Source organism: Bos grunniens, chromosome 28 (genome assembly GCF_055505025.1).
Source record: "Bos grunniens cultivar Pamir isolate PY7600 chromosome 28, Bosgru_T2T1.0, whole genome shotgun sequence".
Classification (NCBI taxonomy): Eukaryota; Metazoa; Chordata; class Mammalia; order Artiodactyla; family Bovidae; genus Bos; species Bos grunniens.
This window is the reverse complement of record NC_141192.1, coordinates 39,939,798-39,966,604: the sequence shown is the minus strand read 5'-3', so window position 1 is coordinate 39,966,604 and position 26,807 is coordinate 39,939,798. Positions and strand designations below refer to the sequence as shown.

The window sequence follows — 26,807 nt, the reverse complement described above, 5'->3', positions numbered from 1 at the left end:
AATGCTTTAAGGCTGGATGTCTGCTTTCTCTATGTTGAGGTCTTAGAAGTAGTTTCTTTGCTATTTTTTGGGTTCATTTTTGCAATGTCCTACAGTGGTATCTTTACTTTTATATATATATATGTATGATTTCTGATATATTTATGATATATATATATATATATATATGATTTCCATCCAGTGCTTTTTGAAATACAGCATTTACAGTATGTCGTGGGTCTTTGATTTACAATTAAAGAATATATAGTCTTTTTTTTTTTTTTTTGCTGGAAGGTTTCAAGTTGCATCTTTTTTGATGGAGTCAAAAGCACAGTAGATGTGCTCTATCTCCCTTTCCTGTTCACTGACTGCTTGAGGTAGGAGGTGTCAGACTTGGAATTAATGGTCAGTGACTTGGCCGTGCTCTGTGTTATTCAGTAAACTGTGGCCTCCGTAGATACGAGTTCCTCCCCAAATTCCTGGCCTCTTATCTCTGCATGTCCGTCTCTGTACACTGGGTGTGTGCACCTGTCTTTGAACCACTGTACGAAGGCTTGTCACTGTTAATGATTAGCACCCAGTGCCAGGAATCTGGGTTTTTCATTACTAGAATGGCCTGTGCCAAGCTATTAAACACACAGCACTGCCTAGTAATCTCAGCGACCAAAAGAATGTTTTTGTGTGCTTCATAATTTCAAAGAATCCAAAGGGCTTCTAATACCCCAGACTATGTTTTTTTCTTATACTTTTGAATGCTTTAAAACTCATTCAGAAGGAAGAGTACTTGGCTACTTTCTCTTTGATCTTATTTTTTTCTTTTACGAAGTCTTACGAACCAGGTGACTTTTTTTTTAATTTATAAAGTCACTGCATGGGGGTTTACACTTTAGTTTGAGACCTGGAATTAAAAATGTTTCTTATTCAATTACTGTAGCATTAACACAAAAAGCCTGAGTGAATTTACAGCCTTTATCTCTTCCATATGCCATTTCACATATCATTTCCACAATAGCTAATTTCCATAATAGCTAATTGGGTTGTTATCTACACCCCTGAAAAGTAATATCTTAACAGAAGGGCAGACAGTAATGAGTTAGAAGTTGACTGGAATGATCCTCTGTCCCCAAATACACTACAGTAAAACCTCCAGTTTGAACAAACTGTAAAGCCACTAGTTAAATAATGGATTCCAGAATTGTTTTAAACAGCTAGTGTTTTTTTCTTCTTTTCTTTTTTCTTTTCAAGTAATAAATAGTTATTTATATTTGGCACAATATAATGAAGAAATACTGGTCTCTCCTCATAAATCAGCTGATACATATTAGCAGAACTGATTTGAATAGTGACTGGTCTTAAGGAAATCATTTCTCTCATCATTTTGTTTATGAAATTTGTTTAGAAAAAAACAAATCGAAGGAATGTTTCAAAGGTGAATTTTGGTCTACTTTGGTAGAATTACCGTAAGGTCAGAATTGATCCACATAAAGAACCTTTATTTTTAGGACTCTCCTTTTTTTCTTGATATTACCTTATTCGTTTGTGGGAAGATGCTCCTCCATATTTATTTTCCCTTATGACTCCAGTCACATGGCTCAACTCTCCTTCTTTCCATGAGCCTGTCTTGCAGTGTTTCTTCACATCAGTACTTTTGAGGTGGCCTCTGGAAAGTACGGCCTGCTCATATGAAGTGTGACATGTTCACACCAAGCTTGTAGCTCTCTAAGTTCACAGCCCAAGGCTCTGCCTGAAGGGTGGAGTTTTTGGCATTAGAATCTGGGCTTCCCTGGTGGCTCAGATGGTAAAGAATCCATCTGCAGTGCAGGAGACTCAGGTTCGATCCTTGGGTCAGGTAGATCCCCTGGAGAAGGGAATGGCTACCAACTCCAGTATTCTTGCCTGGAGGAGAATTCCATGGGCAGAGGAGCCTGGTGGGCTACAGTCCATGGGATCTCAAAGAGTCAGACACAACCGACTAACACGCACATTCCAAGATTAAACTTGTCTGGTGCAGTGTAAATAAAAGTTTGCAAATGCCTGGCTTTCTACATGACTGCTTGATTATGGCAGGGTAGTCTACAAGAGAAAGCAATTCATCACCAAAAGAGGTATTTATGTCTCTGATAAAGAACGGAACACTTTACAGAAATGGAATGAGGATGTGGATTAAAAACTGTAGAGTTCTCAGTTTTACTATTGAGTAATTTTTCTATAATAGGAATAAAAGTATTCTTCATAGATTTTCTATTTCTTATCAGTTCAATAATTCTAAAACCAAAACTGAGAGGAAGTTGTATTTTAATCAGTAAGTGTCATGACAGAGGGACTTTTGTTAACTCATTCATGACATCTGTGTGTGAAGCGACAGTTTCCATCCATCCACGGGATCCTAAAAAACTCTCTGTGGACTGACTGTATTTTGCAGTGGCTTATCCTTTTAGAGCTGTTGCATTTTCATTTCTGATGGGCCTTCACCTGACTCCTGCCATATTAGCTTTGTTTTCCCCTTAGTCTCTCCACCACAATGTGTTAATTCCCTAAGCAAATTCTTAAATACCCTAAGGAAGTCCCTAAGGAAAGAAATCTGACCTGCTGCAGTCTTCGGTAACTAGAAGAATTTTCCTTTAATTAATCAAGCTTTCCCTTTTGGCTTTAATGGGCCTTCTTTTTTTCCCCTAATTTTTATTGAAGTAATGTTGTGTTAGTTTCTCCTGTACAGTAAAGTGATCAGCTATACGTATGCTTATATCCCCTCTTTTTTAGATTTCCTTCCCATTTAGGTCACTGAGTAGAGTTCTGGGTCTTTTTCAAATGGGCCCTTCACATCAGTACCTGGTTGCTGTGTGTTGATGTACATTTTGGGTGTCAGGTGATTGTAAAGGCCAGAGACAAAGAGAGAGAGTCTTTTCACTCGGGTATAAAGAAGTGTGATGCCTCTTCTTGGGTCATAAAACTAGAAGGGCCATGGACAGATGGGATCGGTGGCCCCCAGCTTGACACCCTTCACACCTGAGCTTGCGGCCAGGTGCCCTGCATGCATCCCATGGACGGGGTGCAGCCTGCCTGTGCCAGAGGACCAGCCCATAGTGCCTCAGCCCAGGGGGATGCTTCCCTGCCTTCTTCTGAGTTGGGCTTTGAAAAAGGTGGATAAAATTTTCAGAAAGAACCTTCCAGGAAGAAGGGCAAATCTGAGAAACCACCTGGTGACGTACAGAACTCGACACCTAATGGTGCTGTGCTGCCACTTCAGTCATGTCCAACTTTTTGCAACTGTTAGTGTAGCCCTCCAGGCTCCTCTGTCCATGGGATTCTCCAGGCAAGAATCCTGGAGTGGGTCCCCACCCAGGGATTGACCCTGCATCTCTTAAATCTCCCGCAATGGCAGTTGGGTTCTTTACCATCTAGTGTACCTGTTGAGACTCAAAACCCAATACTTAATCATGCTAATAGCCCCTAATACAAATAAGCTGCTGCTGCTGCTGCTGCTAAGTCGCTTCAGTTGTGTCCGACTGTGCAACCCCATAGATGGCAGCCCACCAGCCTCCCCCGTCCCTGGGATTCTTCCCCAGGCAAGAACACTGGAGTGGGTTGCTGTTTCCTTCTCCAATGCATGAAAGTGAAAAGTGAAAGTGAAGTCGCTCAGACGTTCCGGACTCTTAGTGACCCCATGGTCCGCAGTCCACCAGGCTCCTCCATCCATGGGATTTTCCAGGCAAGAGTACAGGAGTGTGATGCCATTGCCTTCTCCATACAAATAAGAGCCATGGATTAAGCCATTCTGCCCCCCTACCCCCACCCCCAAAACAAAGCAGAAACACCCCAGAATTGCCAGATGGAGCCTGTGTGAGCCCCTGGTGAGCTGAGGTCCAGCCTGGCCTGTCTTGGCCGTGGGGAGGCTCCGGGAGGCCTGCAGTGACCTTGGTCCTGTCCCCTGTCCCGGCGGCAGGAGCTGCGCTCCCGGGAGGAGGAGCTGACGCGGGCCGCCCTGCAGCAAAAGTCGCAGGAGGAGCTGCTCCGGAGGCGGGAGCAGCAGCTGGCCGCGCGGGAGATCGACGTGCTGGAGCGAGAGCTCAACATCCTCATCTTCCAGCTGAATCAGGAGAAGCCCAACGTCAAGAAGAGGAAGGGCAAGTTTAAGAGGAGCCGCCTGAAGCTCAGAGACGGCCATCGCATCAGTTTACCTTCAGGTACGGTCCCTCCCCGATGTCCCCTCAGACTTGAGTGGTCGTCCCTCCTGTCTGCTTCTTTGTTTCATCAGTTGAGGGAGTGAGATTTTATGACTGAGCATCTTCACCTCTTGCTTCAGTTCGTGGTCATAACGTAACGACCTAGTGAGCTTTCACGTGTGGAGCAGACTGGAAGGGAGCATATTGCAGGAGACCAGAAGCAGTGTATCTGACTGCGGGCATCCTCTCCTGTTAATGACGTTTTTGTTTACTCCTTTGGAAATGAAAGTGGAATTTCTCTTTAGCTGATTGCATTGAACCAGCACTACACAACATGGTGAAAATCCAGAACAAACACATCTTACTCAAAATACTTAATCAAGAAAACAAAAGCAATGAAATGATTTCTTTGACCCCCACTGGTGGCAAATTTCTGTCTGTAATCCTAATAGCAAGAAAAGTGGAGTACACTGAAAGATATAAACTCAAAGTAAATTAGCAGCAAAGAGCTGATTATTTATCTATGTATTTAGCATGATACAACAGTTTAGGATTTTGGGGGTTTTTTGGGGGGGGGATAAGTCAAATGGAACATTTAACTTAAACTTCATACTTAATTTTTTAACTAAATCAAAGTTTGAAACTAAGAAACAGAGGTATATTTTAAGATTGTAATTTAAGTGAACTTTTCATTAGTCATCACAATTGTTAGGCTACAGTTACCTTTTAAAATCTGAACATCAATTTCTTGGTTCCACAAGGAGCTGGCTGTTATCTGGGGCACTGAGGCTGCTGTTCGCACCCTTAGCAAAGTATATTCAGTGCCTCGATGACTGCCCACCTTCATCTAAGGGTTCAAAATCGTTGAGGTATAAAAGTGAAAATTAAAGTTGGTCAGTCGTGTCCAACTCTTTGCAACCCCATGGACTGTATGCCATGGAATTCTCCAGGCCAGAATACTGGAGTAGGTAGCCATTCCTTTCTCCAGGGGATCTTCCCAACTCAGGGATCAAACCCAAGTCTCCCACACTGTAGGCAGATTCTTTACCAGCTGAGCCATGAGGGAAGTAAACCAGTAATTCTAGGCAACTTTTAAAAAATATTTTAAATCATTGTGATATAAATGGATTACTAAGAACTGACTCATTGGAAAAGACCCTGATGCTGGGAAAGATTGAAGGTGGGAGGCAAAGGGGACAACAGAGGATGAGATGGTTGGATGGCATCACCGACTCGATGGACATGAGTTTGAGAAAGCTCCGGGAGTTGGTGATGGACAGGCGAGCCTGGTGTGCTGCAGTTCATGGGGTCACAGAGTCGGACACGACTGAGTGTCCGAACTGAGATGGATTACTACATGTTGGGAGAAACTAAACACAGTAAAAAACAGCAAACATATGTCAGTTCATAAAGTTAAGTTCTTTGGTGTTATGTGTTGTACTTTGTTTAAGGTAATATCAATTGTCCCTCTGCGTTTTGCAGCAGTTTTCTCAGCGGGAAGGATGATGACAGAGCAAGAGCCGGCTGCACCTGGAGGGTTGTTGTTTGTTGCTTCGTCAAGTCCAACTCTTTAGCCACCCTGTGGACTGTAGCCCTCCAGGCTCCTCTGTCCGTGGGATTTCCCAGGCAAGGATACTGGAGTGAGCTGCCATTTCCTTCTCCTGGTCAGGGGATCTTCCTGACCCAGGGGTCGAACCTGAGTCTCATATGTCTTCTGCTTGACAGGTGAATTCTTTACTATCGAGCCACCTAGGCAGCCCAGCCTATAGAGAACACACAGTCAATGTGTATATATCTGTATGTATCTGTCTCTCTATGTGTGTTACATCTTAGAGTGCTCTTTACAGATTCCAGTGTTTTCCTGAGATGTTTGGTAATAGTGTGGAAATTTGATTTAAATAACAGTAACAGGAAGTTTGTTTTATATAAAATATGTATACATTGTCTTGTAAAGATACTTACTACAAAATCCTTGCAGCTTGCCACGTACTGTGACTTCTTTGGTTACAGAAGAAGTCCTTAATTGATCAGAAAATTGCTGCTGTGGGGTAGTCAGAAGTACACAGTATATACATCATTGATTAAGTGGTTTGATGAGGGGAGAACTGGCTATGTGGTCCTCATTCATTTTACCTTTGACCTCTCTGGGAACAAAAAAAAGGTGCTTTTCCAGGTTCTCTTCTAATGTTTGCTTTTAGCCAAAGTGTAACTTGAAAGACAACTCACTGGACTGTCTGATATGTCAGACATACTTTAAAATAGTCTATTTTCTTTAAGGTAAGGCTTCTTTCTGCTTTTGATATAGACAATAGACAAATTCAGAGAGGCATTCAGTGTGAGTTTTCTTCTCTAGTCCTGAGCTATATCAGTGTTCTTCTATCTGTGTTGTGACCATATTACCATAATTAATATTCGTAGATTCCCTGGGGAAACTTTGGAGAGGGGAGCTAATTAGAAACTGATGGAAAAGAAGCTTGGGAGAAACAATAAAATCATTCCAGTGATTCTTTAATCTTCATGAGAGAGTGATTAAACAAAGTATCACAGGATTCCTGGGGTTCTTCTTCTCAAATTTTACCTGGCTGGTACCTTGCATTTATTCAGCACAAAGTGAATATATTTGAATATTTTTGCTGGGTTTGTATTATTCCTGGATAGTACTAGTTCCCTTTTCTCCTTCTGAGAATAGAGCGATCATTTTAGCCACATATTTTTTTCTTTTTACCTTGTGCCACTTAATAAAAAATTCTAGTTAAAACATAACCTCAAAATCTATTGCTATAATCTTAATCCATTTTAAAGGCATGAAATGCAGTGTCTGTAATTTAGGGTGGTAGTTACCTCCTCTGCCCACAAGATGGTGCTACATCGCTGTGACACTGGTACCTCTATGGAAACTCAGAATCCCCCAACTCTACAAGCCACCTCACCAACACATACACACACACACACACACACAGTTTACTTACACAACATCCCAAAGTAGGACACACGTCTAAAGATCCACAGAAAAGAATTAGAACTATAAAAACAATTATTTTTCTCCTTCAGTAGTTTCACACGGTGGAGAAAGCAATTATTTGTACCTTACATTCAAGAGAGTTAGTGGATTCCAATATTGTGATCTGTTAGAAAATTCTTCAAGTTACCAGATTTTAGTACTATTTCATGGTACATTATTAAGGAAGAAACAGCTGGTAGATGACAGATTGGAAGGTGGTGTTACTTATTTTTCCAGCTACAAACTACTTAAATCCCTTTTGCAGGAATTTTTCCATGTCTATCTAGCTTAAAGAATTTCTTAGAAATGTATCTGAGACTCCTACAAACTGGTTCTTAATATGTATGCTGGCATTTAGATCTTTAATCCATTTTGAGTTTATTTTTGTGTACGGTGTTAGGAAGAGTTCTAACTTCATTCTTTTACGACAGCTATATGTAAAAACTGGACAGCTATGTCTGTTTTTCCCAGCAGCATTTATTGAAGAGACTGTCTTTTCTCCAGTGTATATTCTTGCCTCTTTTGTCAAAGATAAGGTACCCACAGGTGCGTGGGTTTATCTCTGGGCTTTCTGTCTTGTTCCATTGGTCTATATTTCTGGTTTTGTTCCAGTAAAACTCACTAATAGTAAATAACAGTTGAAAATAAGAAAATTTTAAAAGACTTCATCTCTTTTTTTTTTTTTTAAAGAGATGGTCTAGATAAGATAAGTGATCCAGAGAGCTCTGGTCTCAAGGCATGGGGAGCAAAAATCAGGTTCTCCTAGTAGGAGTTATTCCCTTAGGGTAAGAATTCTAAGAGATATTTTTTCCTTCAAGCTTTCTGTACCATTTGGGAATTAAACTGGTTGGGGGTCAGTTAACCTTCAACTAGCATTGTGTACTCAACTGGTGCAGTTGAAGGTTCATAATATTCATAGATACCCCCTTTTCTTTTCTTTTCAATTGTTTTGAAAAATTGGTCAGCCATTGTAACAAGGGCATTGTGTGTGAGCAACTTTCACACACATACACACACACACAGATCAACCTAGATTGTCTTTTTGACTAGAGTAGCCAAATCCTCACCTAAGCCTTCTAAAAAAGTGGAGTTAAGCAAAGAATCATTTTGGTGGTTAGGGAACGATTCAGATGATGAGCCAGAATATTGCTTAAAAGTTCTTTCAAAATATTGTTATTAAATTTGAATAATTATCTAATCATTGTAATTTTTTCCTTCATAATCACTAATGGCAGCTTTTCATTTTATGGCTATTTATAGCTAGGATGATTTATTGCAGGAAAACTCAAATGTAATTATTCCTGTTGACAATCCTGCATAGCTACCTAGTAAGGAAAATGAGTGCTTATACAATGAGGTGGTATAATCTAAGAGTTGGTAAACTAAATTGTGTGCAGTCTTGGAACTTATATAGAGATAAAGAATGGTTGTGGCAGATACATTTATACTCTGACCACTTTATATCACTGCTGTATTATGTTTGTTTTGAACCCAAGTTGTGTTTTTAGAACATATAAAATAGATCAGAGAGGTTTTGAAACTTTCGGGAGTTGATATGTCTCTAAAGCCATGGTATTCTAACTTCAACCACTTGCAAGAGCCAGAGGCCTGCCACACTCACCTGCCTGGCGTGCATGAATGTGAGCAAGTGTGTGTACGTGCCTAGGGAGAGAAGGCAGAAGCCCCAAAAGGACTTTTCAACGAATACTGCAACTTTTAGTGTAAAATGAGGATTCCCACTGAGCCGTGTCAGTGTCCTTCATGAAACATAAATATTGCCAGTGAAAATATACAGGTTTAATCAAAAGCCTGTGGACCGCATGATAATCTGCCATGAGCAGATACCTTGAGAACAGGTCTAGCAAGCAGTCCAGAAAAACACTGGACATCAGCCAGGACCCCTTCACAGTTCAGCCTGAGTGTTCCTCAATCTGTAACTGGGACAGAATCAACCTTTCTCGGTTTCATAGGAACAGGATGTTTATCATAAAGAATGTTTTGTTTATGTTTAAAGCACAGAGTGCCCTTTTTTTCCCCCTGAGTACAAGTGTTTGGTTTTTTTCAGAAGACCAGAAGCACTCTGAATCTTAGGTATTAAGATCCAGTCTTGTGCCTTTGCAACTACCCGTGGCCTTAAAGCCTTCTGTGGTGGCTGCCTGACCTGTGCCTGTCGGCTCTTCTCCCATCACCCGTTCTTCATGGTTTGCCATTCAGATGCTGTGGCCTGGTTCTGTTACTCTAGTTCTGAGGCCTGCGAGAGCATGCATGCCTTCTACTCTGGGCTGCAGGCTCCTCTCGCTGTAAAAACTTCCATGTGCTTGTTTGTGCTCAGCTGTGTCTGACTCTTTGTGACCCCATGAACTGTAGCCCACCAGGCTCCTCTGTCCATGGGATTTTCCAGGCAAGAATACTGGAGTGGGTTGCCATTTCCTACTCCAGGGGATCTTCCTGACCCAGGGGTCAAACCCACATTTACTGCAGCTCCTGCATTGCAGCTGGATTCTTTACCACTGAGCCACCAGGCTAGCTGAACCTTTATAAAGCTCTTCGGTCTAAATTGTTTTATCTCTTTGGGTGAGAATATTTCTTTCTTTTCCTACTTATTTCCCTTCCCTGTAGTTCAGTTAGACATCTGTTCTGATGAACTGTTTTCTTGCATCAATTCTTTCCCTTTCTTAAGCTGCTTTGCCTGGTCAGATCATTCTTTCTTAGATGGTAGGGGGACAGAGCTCCCATCTGGCACTTCACTTCCATCTGCGTTGTCTTCAAAACATGATCTCTGCCCTCATGAATACTGTAATCTCAAACAGAGAAAACATTTATTCAGCAAAGATTCGCTCAGCATCCTTCCTATGCGTGGCCCTGTGCCCATTTGGGGGAGATGTTGCAGTGATGGCAACTGACAACCCTCCCAGTAGAGAACTGACACTGTATTGGAGGGGGTGAGTCTTAAGCTAATAATTAAAGAAATGTTCTTTTGTTTTGGCTGTAATTATTAACTACTGTGAAGGAAAAGTCATGTGACAGTGATTAGTAGAGTGATGTCTCCTGGTCTAAGGCACTCACAAATAGCTTCCCCAAGATAAAAAAGTTAAATTGAGACTCAAAGTAGGAATTTGCCAAATATGTGGTCTGGCATGCATGCTCAGTCATGTCGGACTTTTTGCAACCCCATGGACTATAGCACATCCGACTCCTCTCTCTGTGGGATTTCCCAGGCAAGAATACTGGAGTGGGTTGCCATTTTCTACTCCAGGGGATCTTCCTAACCCAACCAGGGATTAAACCTACATCCCCTGCATTGGTAGGCAGATTCTTTACCACTGAGCCACCTTGGAAGCCCCACCAATGAAGGGAAGCCAAAGAACAGGCAGGAAGCACATGGGAAGAAGTTTGGTTTCTTTCAGGAATTGAAAAAAGACATTATGACTTGACTCTACCTCCAAATTCAGCCTTGCACCTCTTTCCTGTAGCCCACAAACTAAGAACGATTTATACACTTTAAATACTAGAAAAGCAGACTTTCTGACCCATAAATCTTGCAGGAAAGGTAAACTGCAGCGTCCACAGCAGCGTTGCACTGGAACACACGCCTTTAGTTTTTGTTGGAATGCTTTCCCGCTCCGTCAGCAGACCATGTGGCTCATAGAAGCTGCAATATTTGCCGTGTGGCACTTCTTAGGAAAAGCCTGCTGTCCCTTGTCTAGATCATGGCGAGTGATGAGAGAACAGGGGTGGCACAGACAACCCAGATCAGATTTGCAGGGAATTAGAGGGGATGTTATGATTTCGATCTATAATTTTAAGAATGATGAGAACCCTTCAAAGGACTTGAAGCAGGGAATGACAAGCACGCACCTGGAGACTTCCCTGGTGGTCCAGTGGTTAGGAATCTGCCTTCCAGTGCAGGGGATGCGGCTTCAGTCCCTGGTTGGGGAGCTAAGATCCCACATGCCTCAGAGCATCTAAGCCTTTGTGCCACAACTACTGCGTCCATGCTGCAGCAGAGACCCGCACAGCCATAGATAAATAAATACGCAAGCAAGCCTCTGGCTGTTGTGAGGTAGATCGGAGGGGTCAAGTGGAGTTGCTGGAAGACAGACCAAAGGATTGTAGCAGCCTCAGCGTGAAATGATGGTGGTGGTGGAGATGGAGAGAACAAGAAGTGTCATTAATGTGTGTTGAGTATTTTTTATGGTTACATGCTTAGTCATTCAGTCACATCCAGCTCTTTTGCAGCCCTATGCACTGTAGCCCACCAGGCCCCTCTGTCCGTGGGATTTCCCAGGAGAGAATACTGGAGTGAGTTGCCAGTTTGCTCTTCCAGAGATGGACCCCGAGTCTCCTGCATTGGCAGAAGGATTCTTTACCACTGAGCCACCTGGGAAGCCCAAGTACTTTCTGTACTTCTTTGTATTTAAGTTTCCCTAACTGTCCTGTGGACTAGGAATCATTCTTTTTTCCATTTTTGTCAATGAAGATGCTGTGACTTACAGAGATGAAGTTACTTTCCCCAAATTCATGTGGCTGGTAAGTGGTAAGTTGGGCTTCACATGTGGAATTTGCTGACTCCAGAACCTGGAATAGAAATTTCTCAACAAAAGATCTGAGAAGAATACAGAACAGAATTTACAAGATATTTTGTGTTTGATTGGATGTGGAAGGTCAGGGAGAACACAATATCAAGGACAGCTTCAGCTTTCTAATGTGAGTAATTGGATAACTGTCTTGCCTACCAAATTCGAACTCCTCATTCAATACCATGTGGTTCTGTAAAGTATAATTATTTTATACAGTAAGGTAAATTATAGCTTTCTTGCAAATGTAAAATGAACATGTCAAAGATTTTAATAATTAATATTGATTAATTAATATTAATGGGGAACCCATGTAAACTGGTTCACATGGGAATTTGAGGAGCTTAGTATTTATGGTCAATTTAATAAAGAAATCTTAGCATTCAATTGCTAGGCTAAATACAGACTTGGTTAATGCCCATTATGGCAATAAATAATAACCTTTGGGATTTTCTTTCACACCAGGCAAAAATTATTTGCATCATCACCAGACAAAATCTACAAGTTAACCTTTGTCTCTACTGAGTTGTAAAAATAGTCCATTAATAGAAAATTAGTCAGCGGCTAAGCTCGACACCACGATGAAAGAATACCCAGTCATTTCTTTTTCCTGCTTCTAAGTTTTCAGTACTTTTTCTGACAAAGTTTTCTTTCCTCTGGTAACATTACTTTTCTTTCATATGTTCCCATAGTTCTTGGCATTTCGTCTGGCATGACAGCTACCCTGTATCTAACTGTCTCACAGTTAGATAATAGTAACCATCATTTGTAGGTACCTTAGCCACAAAACACTTTTAACTTTAGGCTGGGGGAGTTTCACTTGACCCTGACTGGGTCTGAAGATGAAACTGACAAAGCCAAATCAATAGGGGAAAAGCATAAAAATGTGTTTAATACAAGTTTCTGTGACATGGGAGCCTGCATAAGGAAATGAATACCCAAAAAAACCCAGACCTGACTATTTCCATGCTAGGGTGATGAAGAGTGAACTGTCTTGTAGAAACGTAACAGGTTAAGGAGTAAATGTGGCTTCCTTGATGGCTCAGTGGTAAAGAATCTGCCTGGAGTTTGATCCCTGGGTCAGGAGGATCCCGTGGAGGAAGAAATGGCAACCCACTCCAGTGTTCTTGCCTGGGGAATCCCACGGGCAGAGGAGCCTGGTGGGCTACAGTCCATGGGGTCACGAAGAGCTGGACATGACTGAGGGACTAAACAACAACAAAAAGGAGTAAACGTCGGGGTAGCATGTTCTGAACCCCGCATAGCGTACGTTTTCTGTCTTAATCACCATGGCAACCCCGTGGTGGTGTCTGCTGTACTAGCCAAAAGCCTCAGAAACTGACTCCAAGAGGCTCCTTGCTGGTTTAGGGTCCACAGTTAGTAACAGAACCAGGACTTGCTTAACCCAGGGTGTCTCCTCTTTCAGTTTCATTTCAACTGTGTCAGACTCAATGAAGGTAACTCTTTTTCCCAGAAGACTGTTGGGTTCTACAGATACTCAGTAATATTATTTCCTTGTGTGTCTCAGTGTGCTGCCTAATGTATCAAGATTCTGCGTCATTATTTATGGACTTGAATCCTGAATGAAAGAGAAGTAAGAAACCAGGAACAGACTCTGAGACATACCATATTCATACTGTCTGGCAATTTCTGCTTTTATTGCCAGGTACCAAAGACGGGGCTATGAAAATCACCTAAAACCATCAAATCTCAGTTCTCTTTTTTTCTCCCCATGTCCAACAGACTTCCAGCACAAAATAACCGTACAGGCCTCCCCCAACTTGGACAAACGAAGAAGTCTGAACAGCAGCAGCTCCAGCCCACCCAGCAGCCCCACAGTGATCCCCCGACTCCGAGCAATACAGTGTAAGCTTTCTCCCCCTTGGGGTCTTCTGGGTGGGTTTCTGTCAATAGTGAACTTGGATTCAACTTAAGCAGACATGTTTTTATAAGTGGTTTCTAAGCATGTGAATAGCACCAAATAGCATAACTATTTGGAAATCAAAATTTTCTTCTTAGTCTAATTTTCTTATTTTCACAATAAATGATTTTTAGACTCTGCACAATTGGTGATGTTACCAGGCCACAGAGTAGAAACTGAAATAAGATCTCGAGACTTACAAGATTTTGTGAAGCCTGTACCTGCAATGTTTGTATAACCTAATTACATCAGTAGCATACTTGTGGATATTTTGAAAACTGAACAGAATTTGAGGTTACTTCCAGTTGTTTTATAAAAAAGACAGTATTCTGCTTTTGGGGATTTAGCTCTTATTTGGTGTGTATTGACCAACCTAATGCACATGACCCCCCACGTTAGGATAATTCGACTTAGGGTTTTTTGACTTTACAATGGTTTTAAAGTGACTCACATTCAGTGGAAACCATACTTTGAATTTTGATCTTTTCCTGGGGAGTGATGCGAGGCACCATCCTCTCTCAAGATGCTGGGTCCCGCTCAGCCCCGCCGTCATGAGGAGAAATAAGCCATATACTCACAGCTACTCGGGTTTTCACTTTCACTAGTGGATTCCATAAGCTACATGAGATATTTAACTTTATTATAAAATTGGCTTTGCATTACATGATTTTGCTCAACTGTAGACTAGTGTGCCGGTTCTAAGTGGGTTTCCCAGGTGGCTCAGATGGTAAAGACTCTGTCTGCCATGCAGGTGACACGGGTTCATTCCCTGGATCAGAAAGATCTCCTGGAAAAGGAAATGGCTTCCCACTCCAGTATTCTTGCCTGGGAAATCCCATGGACAGAAAAGCCTGGAGGGCTGCAGTCTGTGGGGTCACAAAAGAGTTGTATACAACTTGGCAGCTAAACAAACACAGTAACTCTTCTAAGCACGTTTTTTAAAATTAATTAACTTATTTTAATTGGAGGCTAATTACTTTACAATATTGTAGTGGTTTTTGCCGTACATTGACATGAATCAGCCACGGGGCTACATGAGCACATTTAAGGTGGGCTGGGCTAAGCCATGTTCAGTGAGTCAGGTGTATTAACTACATTTTCAACTTTCAGTGGTTTTGTGCGAGTTTCAGTTAGACCCAAAGTGTATATTTTTACCCCCTGTGTAGATATGTCATAATGTTTTCAGCTGTGTTTTTAGTGCCTCTGGTGTGTGACAGGATTGTTTTCTAAGTGTGTAGTAATAACAGCCACTCTCCCCATGATTCTCAAGCAGCGAGGGGCTGGGGGAGGAGGCAGTTGTGTGTCACACGTGTGTGTCAGCAACAGGTGGAGGTCAACCTCCCCACAAGGGGACGAAATAAGGCAAGATGTGGGAAAACTTGCACATGTTCAGGTTTTAAAAGGTAATTGTAGCCAAACAGTTGTGATGACTAATGAAATAGTGGCTGAATTACAGTTTCAAAATAGACCTTTGTTCCTTGGGTTCTAAACTCTGATTTGGTTAAAAAATTAAGTACGAAGTCAAATGTTCAATTTGCCTTTTTTTTTTTCCTCCCAAGTAAAATGAAATCCTGACTATTGCATCATGTTAAATGCATAGATAAAGAAATAATCAGCCCTTCATGACTGCCTCAAATTTATCTTTTACTTTTCTGACTGTTATGATTAGAGACAGACGTTTGCCTTGAGTAGGGTGAAAAAAAATAATTTCTTCATTGTTTTCATGTTTCTCAATCATCTATACACTTTGAGTAAGATAGTTTTACAACTGATTTGATTCATCCTAAAACTTAAAAAATTGTAATTGGTTAATGAGTGATGCTCTCTGTTTAGTGACCTCAGATGAAAGCAATAAAACTTGGGGCAGAAACACCGTCTGTCGACAAGAAGAATTTGAAGATATAAAAAGGAACTTCAAGAAAAAGGGTTGTACCTGGGGTCCAAATTCGATTCAAATGAAAGAAAGAACTGATGGCAGAGAAAGGTACACGTGTGACATCTGGTGGTGTTTGAGTGTGCACTGTGGCACGGAGCAGTGCTTTTCTGTTTATTTATTTTTTAGCAGGGCCTTTTACATGTTGCATTGGCCAGACTTAGCTTTTAAAAAGCAATTAGAGTAATACAAAGATACCTGAATATTAAGTTAATTTCTAGGATGGGCTGATCACACTAAATTAATTATTATTTTGGTTAAGCAGTTTAAAAATTTTTTACAGCTCATGTTAAGGTTTTATTTGTACTTTGTTAGCTCTTTAAAACACAGAATGTGTTCTCCACACAGAATCCAAATGTGTTCTCTTTACTACCTAAAAATCTTGTTAGTGTGCATTTACTAAAAGCTAGTTTGTGTTTCATGTGGTTCTATCATATCAAAATAAACGTTTTTCTCTTGTAGAATAAGACCTCTCTCAGATGGCAACAGTCCTTGGTCAACCATAGTAATAAAAAATCAGAAAACCATGCCATTGGCTTCATTATTTGTGGACCAGCCAGGTAAATGGGTTTCAGGAAATAGACGTAGCATGTGAGTGGTCCGGAAGTGATGTCAGAAAGGTTAGCCGCGTCAGAGTGGCAGTGGGGCTACACTGAGCTCAAAACTTATCTTCTGTCCTGGCAGTGTTTGTGGCGGAAAGTAATCATTAGGCTCCACATTGTTTATTAGGAATTTGTAACTCCGATTCTTTACCAGAAAAATAGGTATAATTTATTAGATAGATCCAAATTAATTTAGTATAGGAAACAGTAAATGTGAAAGTGTAGGCACCCTGACATTCTGCTGAGGTTGTATTCCCACCCCACGACATGATAAAATATTGTCAAGCTAGTTAGCTGTGGAAAGCTACTGCTGGAGAGTGTTGCATTGGAATCTCTAATTTAAGTCATCATTGCTTTCGGTATTCAACATTCCCGTTCAGTGTTCAGATATTAAAAGATTGAAAAGATACAGTAGTTGTTAACCCTCAATGATGGCTATCACCAGAGAAGACAAAATTGGTCTTTACCCTCAATAACTTAAGACAGCTCTTTGATACTGTGATCAAAGGAAAGGTGCTTTAGCTAAACGTGGTATAAACGCCTTGGATTCATTATCAGTGCTGTGTTCAGTTTTGCACGCACCTGATCACTCACTGTTCATGTTTAGTTTTCTTCGTCTGTGTTATCACAAGCACGTGGTTTCAACCTAAATATCTCCATAAATACATTCAGGTAAACAGAGGCAGGTCCCCTCTGAATCCTGGATAAGCACTTTCTGACACCAGATTCGTCACTGTGCTGACTTGCTCTTGCCTATAAAGGCAGGAGGTTCTCTCTTTATATACTGCAGTGCATCATCAAATGTCATTTGAGGGGTCATGAAGGGCAATCAATAGTCACAAAACTGTTATTTCTACAGTACACGTTTCATTATTTGTGACTGGATAGTCCTCCTTTCTTTTTTAATGTTTTTATTCTTTCTTAGAATATTTTGATCCTATTCATAACTCCTCCACAGGTCACTTGGAGGAAATAAAAGGATTTATGTGGCTGACCCAGCTGGGTCTCCATGATGTTAACCCTGTATCCACTGGAAGGGTCAGTGAGCAAAGGGTTCACACCGTCTGTCCGGCCTGAAGCCCCCTCCCCGCTCCCATCTGTGTGGCCGGGTGCTTCTGTGAGTCTATGTCTCAGCTCAAGCATTTCCGGAAAGCCTTCCCTGACCACCTCAGCCGAAGTGGTGTCTCACCCCAGCCCTCTACCTCAGTACCCGTTTTTATTTATTTATCACTGGTTTTTTTTTTTTTTTTCTTTTTCATGAGGCAGATTTTTCTTTTATTCTTCAAGAAAGAAAAGCATGCAAAAGCACACAAAGGAAACGCAGAAAAATATGGTAAAAGTGCCACAAACCAGAAATTCAAGCCGCCTTTTTTTTTTTTTGCTCCACCATTTTCCCCATAACATTTTTTTTAATTGATTTTCAATTGGAGGACAGTTGCTTTACAATATTGTGTTGGCTTCTACCATATATCAACATGAATCTGTCAGAGCTATACCTATGTCCCCTCCCTCTTGAACCTCTCCCCCTATTCATCACTCTTATCTAAAATTCTGATTTGTCTACATGGAACCCATAATGTATGTGTTCTTCATCACCCGCAAATTAGAATGTCAGCTCAAAGCCAGAAAGTTTATCTGTCGTGTTCACCACTCTCCTCCCAGTGCCTGGTGCCTGGCAAGCATTCAACGTCTCCCGAATGCCCGAGTGACTCCCAAAAGGACAGTGTGATCTTACGCAGATATTGATCATGTTTACCTTGGTTTCAGGGCTTGCAAATGCCCCTGCTTGCCGGTCCCTCTGCAGGGAGCCTGAGTCCTAGCACCCTGGATGCCCCTTCTGCAGGGTCCTCCTGGACGAACCATTTGCTAAACTGAAAAGGGCTCCATGTGTCATGATGTAGAATATGTATTTACTAGATTTCAGCTTTGTTTTACAGTGTATTTTTCATGGTTTTTGCTGTAAAATGGTCCTAGCGTGTGTGTGTTTATCCTTCTATGTAGGTGCTTGTGAAGAGCCAAAACTTGCCCCTGATGGATTGGAACACAGAAAACCAAAGCAGATAAAATCACCAACTCAGGCCTACATCGATCTACCTCTTTGGAAAGATGGCCAGAGAGAGAACCCGGTGGAACCCGAAAGCCGGGAGGAGGGAACCCCAGTGAGCCCTGCTGCTGACACTCCTCAGGGGACCCCTCCAAACAGTCTGAGCAGATCCCCCCAGAGAAAGAAAACGGAGTCTGCTCTGTACGGCTGTACCATGCTGCTGGCATCGGTGGCTCTGGGCTTGGACATAAGAGAGCTCACGAAAGCACAGGCTCCCGAAGACCCGTTGCCCAAGGAAGACAGGAAGAAACGAGAAGGCATCTTCCAGCGGGCACCTAAGTCTCGCCGCAGTGCCAGCCCTGCCGCAAGGCTGCTGGCTGTGGGCGAGGGAGCCAGCAGCACCCCCTCACCCCCACCGTCCACCATTGCAAACCTCCTGTCCGTGCCTTCCCTCTCCACCAAGTGCCTGCTGCAGACCGACGGTGAAGACTCCTTCGAGAGCAGCACACACATCTCTTGTGCCCCTCGGGTGCCCACTCCAGATCCTTGCCCTGCGTTTGGAGGGAGGGGCCAGAAGTCAACCCCCATGCCAGGACTGGAGACCAGCCGTGATGGGTGGAGAAACCCGCCTCCTTCCTTCATGGAGCTGACACGTGGGGGCGTTTCTTACGCTGCTGCTTCCAAAGAGAGAGCAGCAAGTCACCGAAGGACCATGTCTGATGGAAGTGCTCCCCAGCCCCCAGGTAGGCTACATTCATGGGTGAAAGTACCAGACACCACTGTAGAGACTGGACTGTAAAACCGTGTGACTCTCTGATTCTCTTTTCCATAGGATTACATTTACAAATTTGTTTTCACTCTTTACATAAGTCTTTGCATTTTACCCTTTCATTTGACTTTCATTTAATTTTACTCTTTCATTTGACCTTAACTATCATTTAGATTCTGGGGAAAATACAACTAAATTTCAGCAACTCAAATACTTAATAGCATATTAAAACAGAGCGAGCATGTGGAGAGTAACTGCTCCAAGCCCCTCATGTTTGGAAGACAATCATTTGACAAAGTCTGAACCAATAATTAATAGGAGAGCTGGTGCTAAAACTGGTTGTCCTACCTCCCCCGTGGCACCGTGTCTTCTGCATCACCTGACTTCACTGTCCAGTTATGTTGAGATTGAGTTTAGGGGGCATAAAAATCAAATGGACAGTAGATGCCATGTGGGGATTAACTATTATTTCTTTTGTATGTAAATGTGATTACAGTCACGTCAGATACAGATCATGAGGATTAAATGAGATAATGTATATGAAAAATGCTTTTTAGATCATAAAATGTTATGCTAGGATTGGTGATAAAGTGTATTAAAACTGAGGCTGCTTTCATTTGCTCTATCTTTTCCTTTATCTCTTTAAGTGTGCTACAAGTAGGCGCATTTTTTCTAATATTATTTTTCATTGTCTTTAAATAAATTGGTTTATTGCTCTTTTATGATGCAATAAATATTAGTAATTTATAATTGCACATGGTGAAATCCCATCACGATAATCCCATAAGAACTTTTTTTCTTAATGTGAAGCCAATAATTATCTGCTAGAGTGGTAATAGGCCTTCCCTGGTGGCTCAGCAGTGAAGACTCCACCTGCCAATGTAAATGACATGGATTCAATCCCTGGATCAGGAAGAGCCCCTGGAGAAGGAAATGGCAACCCACTCCAGTATTCTTGCCTGGGAAATCCCATGGACGGAAGAGCTTGGCGGGCTACAGTCCATGGGGTCGCAAAGAGTCGGATGCGACTGAACAACAACAGGGTGGTAATAAGTCAGTTCTTCAGAACAAAAAAGGGAAGGTGTAACATGTAGAAACATAGCTGTGTCCTTATTTTCATTAATTTTTTCAAATTATCAGCTGAAAGTGAATTCAGTCATATTCACCATCATTTTATGCCTTAATTTTAGTCCAGTCTAATCCCATTCTGAAATCTCTCCTGCTTATTAAACAATTCTAATGATCATTGTTCTAAGCACCTGATGATGATTTAGCTCTTTACAGTTGTAGTTTCCACAGATTCAAGCAATCTTTCCAACTTTGAGGTACTTATTAATAAAAACAAACCATATATCCTAACAGCTTGTAAGGTGAGGTTTGTGTCCAGGTTCTTTTGTCAAAGCTTACTTTAAGGTGGTCACCTCAATGAAGTCACCCAGTTTATTTTGCTTGATATGCATCGTTTTCAATGTCTCTGTCTAATCACACCCTCTCTTTGCCCGTTGGTGCAGCTCTCATCTCAGCCCCCGGAGCCTCTGAACTGCCCTCTGAGTGGGTTTGGGGGATGCCCCCCTCCCTGTCTGGACCTCACAGTGACCTGCCAAGTGAGGTCCCGCCTGAAAAACAAAGAGCTGTCCATATGGTGCCTCTGCCTCACCCTCCGCCCCTAAGAAGCCGAGGAGGTGCCCTGCAAGCCTTCCCGCCGAGAGCAGAGTCTCAGCCCTCACAGGCTGGCCCTGCAGTGGGTGGTCCAGGACCAGCCCACAGCTGTCCTCTCGGCCCCAAGAAGAGAACTCAGCCCCACATGCCTTCCTTACTGGACTCCGACGTGGAAGGCCAGAGCCGGGACCGCACGGTGCCTCTGTGCAGGATGAGGAGCAGAGCGAGCCGACCATCTCTGTATGAACTCGAGAAAGAATTTCTGTCTTAAGTGCCTTCTGTTGTTTAAGCATTTCTTTTTGTTTTTTTAAGGTGAACAAATGAAAACAAGGTGTCTACCTTTGAATCGTTTCATGCTGCTGTGTTTTCAAAGCTGTGGCCGTGTTACTGAAATAGTAATGGATGTCTAACTTCTCCAGAAAGGGAAGTCATTGCTGTTGGCTGACTGTATTGTTTGTCCACTGGATTCTTACCTAGCAACTTGAAATACCACACACACTATACAGCAAGAACTGTACAACAGAGTGAATCTGTGTTTAAGCACAACTTTAAATACTTTTTCTCCCCATTTATATTCTTTTCTGGTATTGTTGTCATTCAGTCGCGCGACCCCACACACAAAAATTTTAAGAGTGCCATTTCTGTTTCCTTCTTTCCTGTTGCCTTCCTTCATTTTCTATTTTCCTTTCTCTTCTTTTCTTCATTTCTCACTTTTCTTTTGTTACTTGTGCAACAAAAGCCAAGAATAATGTGATATTAGTGAGGAAAGTTGTCTGTTTTTAAAAATTTGATAACTAGAATAGATGCAGAGTCCTATTTAAGCTACTTAAGTTCAGCAGTGGGCTTATAATGCACAAGTATGTCCAAATCTCATCTAAAATATGCAATGTTTCTCTCTTTTGAGAAAATTTTACTGAATGTAGTTTATAAAAGTTATAATGAATGTAACTTCTAAAAATTTTATCCATTGGAACTCCAAAATAGATTTAAAACAGATCAATCATTAACATTTGACTTAGACCATATGGTATACAGCTCAGACCCACTAACCTGTGGGTTCTCCCTGTAAAAAAGGTCCCCCGTCATCAGTAGCCGTTGATTTGGTATCCAGAAGTGTAAAGCTTTTCTTTTGCCATGGAGTTTTTAAAAATTAATTGATACATGTGTCATGCATCATAAACATTGATGTCATTAAATTTTTATTTTCTCTATTTAAATGCATAATCATCCCAATAACCTCAAATACAGTCAGTGAGAAACACTGCAAAGTCAAGAAACAGCAGTGCTGTTAGAATGTAAGTATTTTCCAATAATAGTTATTTCACATTTCACTTAATTGTGGATAAGTGTTAGATATCTGCTGTGTGAGATAAGTTGCTGTTGTAGAAAGGAAAAATATAGTTTATTTTCAGATGTGGATTTATAAAATGAATCTTTGGATAACAGATCAGATTTTTAAATGATTTAAAATTATTTTATGAGTCACTTTTATGAATTATACAGATATGCTACAAATAGACTACTGAGTTATTAAGCTATGAAATGGCTATCCAGGAGCTTGGTAAACTTGTCTGGGTTCTTCTGTTAAATATATTATGCTTCTATCATTAGAATATGATTATGCAGATGACAGATAATAACTATCTTAAATTTTCCATACAGTGAAAAACTTTAATTGCAAATATTACTTGTTACTTCATTTAAAATTTTTCCTTGGTTAAGAGTTACTGAATAATTAAAAGGTCAGCAATTTAAATTAAATCAAGTGTGATAAAATATCTACCTATAGTAGATTTTTAAAAAGTAAAATTGTATTATTTAGCCATTTTGGAACGTCTTAGTCATCTAACAAGTATGCCCCAGCAAATAAAGAACAGGACATGAAAGGATTATGTTACTATAAGCGCATTTTGCCCTAAAGAAAACAGTCTTGTATTTAAGATTCTTGCAGCAAAATCTCAGGTACTTAATTACATTTTGTTGTGTTGTGGTCCATTCTGTGATTTGACTTCCCTTTGGGGTAGCTGTTGAATTATGTAACAGAGATTTGGTTTCTTCAAAATTGTATCACACTTGAAAATATGGTTGACTACTTCATACTCAGTCACTTGGGGGCATGTAACTTCCAGCTAAAAGTAAAGGAAATATGTGCCTACAATAATACATGAAACACAAAATATAGCAATTATGTTTTCAGTTTTGCTTCTACCAAAACACTGTGTACCTCTGTGTGTGGCGTGGTGTGTGAGGGTGGGAGAGTGATGGCTATCCATCTGTCTTGTTCCTCTACTCTGTTCCTGTTGGCTTTATTTTCGTCAGCTTTACATTATGAATTTAGAAATGAAGCTATATTAAAAAGACAATTATTATAAAAGGACTCAATCTCACATGTTACTGCAGATAGTTTTTGCTGAGATCCACTGTACATCTGTGATTTTCTATGTATATTAGTATACTTAGCAGAATCTGGTTATTTATTTTCATATAGACTTAATAGCTCACTGAAAGATAAATTAAACTGATTCTTATTAGTCAACAATTAAGGTGCTCCCACTGCAGAGATTTGAGGCCTGGGCCTGATATGCTGTATTATGAAGCTTTGTGACTGAAAAAGATGTTTACATATGTTGTCTATTTTTTTAATAAACTTTTTTTTATAGCTTGTCTATTTGCTCAGTAGCTTTGGTCTACTCCTGATGATTGTGACTAGTTTGTAATAGTTTATTTTTTATTCAATAAGGGAAAGTATGTTAATAAGATTATTAATAAGCCAGATATTAACCTGCTAAATTGATTAAATAGAAGGATCATGAAATGAGCCATGGGATTAAATATCTTTTTTAAAGTATGATGAAATGCTTTATTTCAAATGTTGTTTGGTTTACATGTGCATTAAAACATTGCTTTTAATTTCACTGTGAGAATTCTTCAGCTCTAGCTTTTCAGAAGGCACGTTTTGGCAGAGTGAATTACTATATGAAGTAAATATCAGTTAATGCTAGAGGGATGTGGTTAATGAGACATGTTCATTATTAGCATGTTTAAATCAGAAGAATTTCAAAAAACAACCTAACCGCTGGTGATTCTTGGTGAATAAAGACTTGGGTGAATTAGGAAAGAAGCCAATAGCATTTCATGCAGATCAAGGCAACAAACTATCATATAAGTGGGAGAAAAATGTAACATCTATTGTATAGCTGCCTGCCGTATAAGACACTTCCTTTAATTCTCTTTAGGAGAGTTTGTGAGGGAGGTAGTAGTATCCCTATTTTATTAGATATAAAACAGGCAGAGAAGTTTGATAAACTTCCAAAGACCCACCAACATTTACCTGTTCACAGCTGTCGTATAGAAGATGGACACATCTGCAGGATGACTTTGTAAATGGAATCCAAAGCTAAGGTAATTTTTCACTCATCAAAATGCTCAAAATTCTAGGGTTCTCCCTGGTAGTCAAGTGGTTAAGACTTGGAGCTTCCAAAGCAGAGAGTGCAGGTCCCTGGTCAGGGAACTAAGATCCCATATTCCTTGCGGGTGGTCAAGATATTAAGGAAAAAAAATTTTTCATTCTAGAAATGGATCAGTTCTTACTTAAAGACAAAGTTAACAGTGTAATATGGTGGGATACTTCCTAAGTAATTGTAAAATGAAAGGACTACAAACTGCATATCTAATAGATCAGCTCAGATAAAAGTAGGATTCTGTTCAATGGGTTTTTTTTTTTTTTCCTTTTTCAATGGATTTATAAGTATAAGTGAAATTAAGAACTGCAATATAAATATAAAATATTTGGGCTTAAGCTGTCTGTACTCTTCTGAAAAGGTCAATATGCTAAAACATGAGACTTTTATGAGTGAAACAATGTAATAAGTACCATACAGCAGAGCAAAATTTTCTTGTTGTTTAGCAAAAAATGAATTAAGGACTTTCCATAGCCACTGGGAAAGACTAAAGGAATTCAGTGATGGGCAAGAGGCACAGCTGTGTACTTTGCTCCATGGTTCTTAAGATCCAGGAAGACAGACATTGAGAAGCTAATCAGGGCCAGTTTTGTGGGTTCATGCCTTGGGTGTCACACTTGGAGTAGTCCCTGAGCTTGATTTTAATGCTTTGCTAACACCATCTTGAAATCCTTAAGAGATCTTGAACATGAGGCCCCTTATTTTTATTTTGCACTGGGCCCGACAAATTCTGTGGCCAAACCTGACTACCAGGCTTCCCTGTAGCTCAAATGGTAAAGAATCTGCCTGCAGGGCAGCAGACCTGGGCTCAGTCTCTGGGTTGGGAAAATCCCCTGAAGAAGGGCGTAGCAATCCACTCCAGTGTTCTCACCTGGAGAATCCCATGGACAGAGGCACCTGGCAGGCTACAGTCCATGGGGTTGCGAAAAGCTGGACGTGAGCAACTGAGACACTGACACGCATGAAGAGAGTGTTACAGAAGGTGAAGCAGTTGCTGCTCAGCAGCACTGCAGAGCAGACCTGACCGGGGTGTCAGAAACCAGGGTAAGAGGCGATCCCTGGAGAGTTGCTAGCTTGCGACTCAAGTCATGTTTCTCTTGGTAGTTTCAGGATTTCTTCTTTGCCTTTCAGCATTTTTACCATGGTGTGTCCTGGTGTGGATCTCTGCATATATCATACTTGGAGTTTTTTAATTTCTTGGATGTATAGTTTTTTTCCCAGCAAATTTGGGGTTTTCAGCCATAATTTCTTCAAATATTTTTTCTGCTCCTTTTACTCTCTCCTGGGACTCTTACTACACCTAAATCGGTGTACTTACTGGTGTCCCACATTTCTCTAAGGCCCTGTTCATTTTCATTCATTCTTCTCTTTCTGTTTTCAGATTACATAATCTATATTGAGGGCAAGAGGAGAAGGGGGCAACGTGAGATGGTTGGATGGTATCATCGACTCCATGGACATGAGTTTGAGCAAACTCAGGGAGATAGTGAACAACAGGGAAGCCTGGCATGCTGAGTCGATAGAGTCAGATACAACTTAGCGACTGAACACTCTATAATGATTTCAAATTCTCTTACCTTTCTTCTGCACCAATCTACTGTCAAACCCCTCTAATGACTTTTTTTGTTCATTTTAATTATTGTGTTTTCAGCTCCATAATTTCCCTTTGATTCTTTCTGAAAACTTTTATCTCTTCATTGATAATCTCTTTGATGAAGCATTATCATTATCCCTTCCTGAAGTGTGTTTTTCTTCAACTCATTGAACAAACTCATAATAGCACTTTGAAGTCTATTAAATCTGACATCTGGACCTTTTCACATGCCATCTCTGTTGCCTCTCTTCTCCCCAGTATATGGATCATTCTTTTCTGTTTTTTTTTTAATGTCTCATTTTTTGTTGAAAATTGGGCATTTTAGATCATATGTGGTAGCATCTGTGGATAATGATGACTGCTTTAGCAGTTGTGCTTGTTGCCTTGGAGAGTGGGTCCTCAGAGCTCCTCATGCAATCATCCCATAACGGAACCTCTTTGTTAAAATTTTGCAAAGCTTCTCACTAACTCCTGAAGCATTTTGTCCTATTGGTTCATGTGATACCACACATCTGAAATCATGTTATCTCATGACTCTAAAAGCATTTCAAGGCAGACCACTTTCTATCTCTGGCCCTGTTCTAATCTTAGAGCTCCATTTGTACATATTCTGCTGCTTATTTATCATCTCTCCTTAGATATCTACGAGACCTTTCATCCTGCTGCTGCTGCTAAGTCGCTTCAGTCGTGTCTGACTCTGTGCGACCTCATAGATGGAAGCCCACCAGGCTCCCCCATCCCTGGGATTCTCCAGGCAAGAACACTGGAGTGGGTTGCCATTTCCTTCTCCAGTGCATGAAAGTGAAAAGGGAAAGTGAAGTCCCTCAGTCGTGTCCGACTCTTCGTGACCCCATGGACTGCAGCCCACCAGGCTCCTCCATCCATGGGATTTTCCAGGCAAGAGTACTGGAGTGGGGTGCCATTGCCTTCTTTCATTCTGAACATGGCCCAAATAAAACTTGCGATTCACATCCTTCCCTAAATTTGCTCTTCACTAGTCCTCTTCTTAGTAAACAGCACTTAGTAAATAGTAAAGACTAGGCAGTCGGAGGCCTCCACTGACTAGACTTTAAAGTATCAACATCATGAATGCATCTGTCTCAC

At 41.0% G+C, this 26,807-nt stretch overlaps 1 protein-coding gene across 3 annotated transcripts in view; it reads left to right on the top strand.

Moving 5' to 3' along the window:
- MAP3K21 (mitogen-activated protein kinase kinase kinase 21) overlaps positions 1–23,563 on the top strand; it is a 58,902-nt gene extending 35,339 nt beyond the window's left edge. For all 3 annotated transcript variants that reach the window (XR_015156552.1, XM_086381077.1, XM_086381078.1), the window contains 6 exons: positions 3,923–4,163; positions 13,464–13,586; positions 15,475–15,625; positions 16,037–16,134; positions 18,178–18,963; positions 20,501–23,563. Coding sequence is in view for 2 of the 3 variants with exons in the window: in XM_086381077.1 (XP_086237203.1) it covers positions 3,923–4,163; positions 13,464–13,586; positions 15,475–15,625; positions 16,037–16,134; positions 18,178–18,963; positions 20,501–20,919 (1,818 nt within the window). In the remaining variant the exon portion in view is untranslated. The remainder of the gene's footprint in view (positions 1–3,922; positions 4,164–13,463; positions 13,587–15,474; positions 15,626–16,036; positions 16,135–18,177; positions 18,964–20,500) is intronic.
- Positions 23,564–26,807: the final 3,244 nt, after the last annotated feature.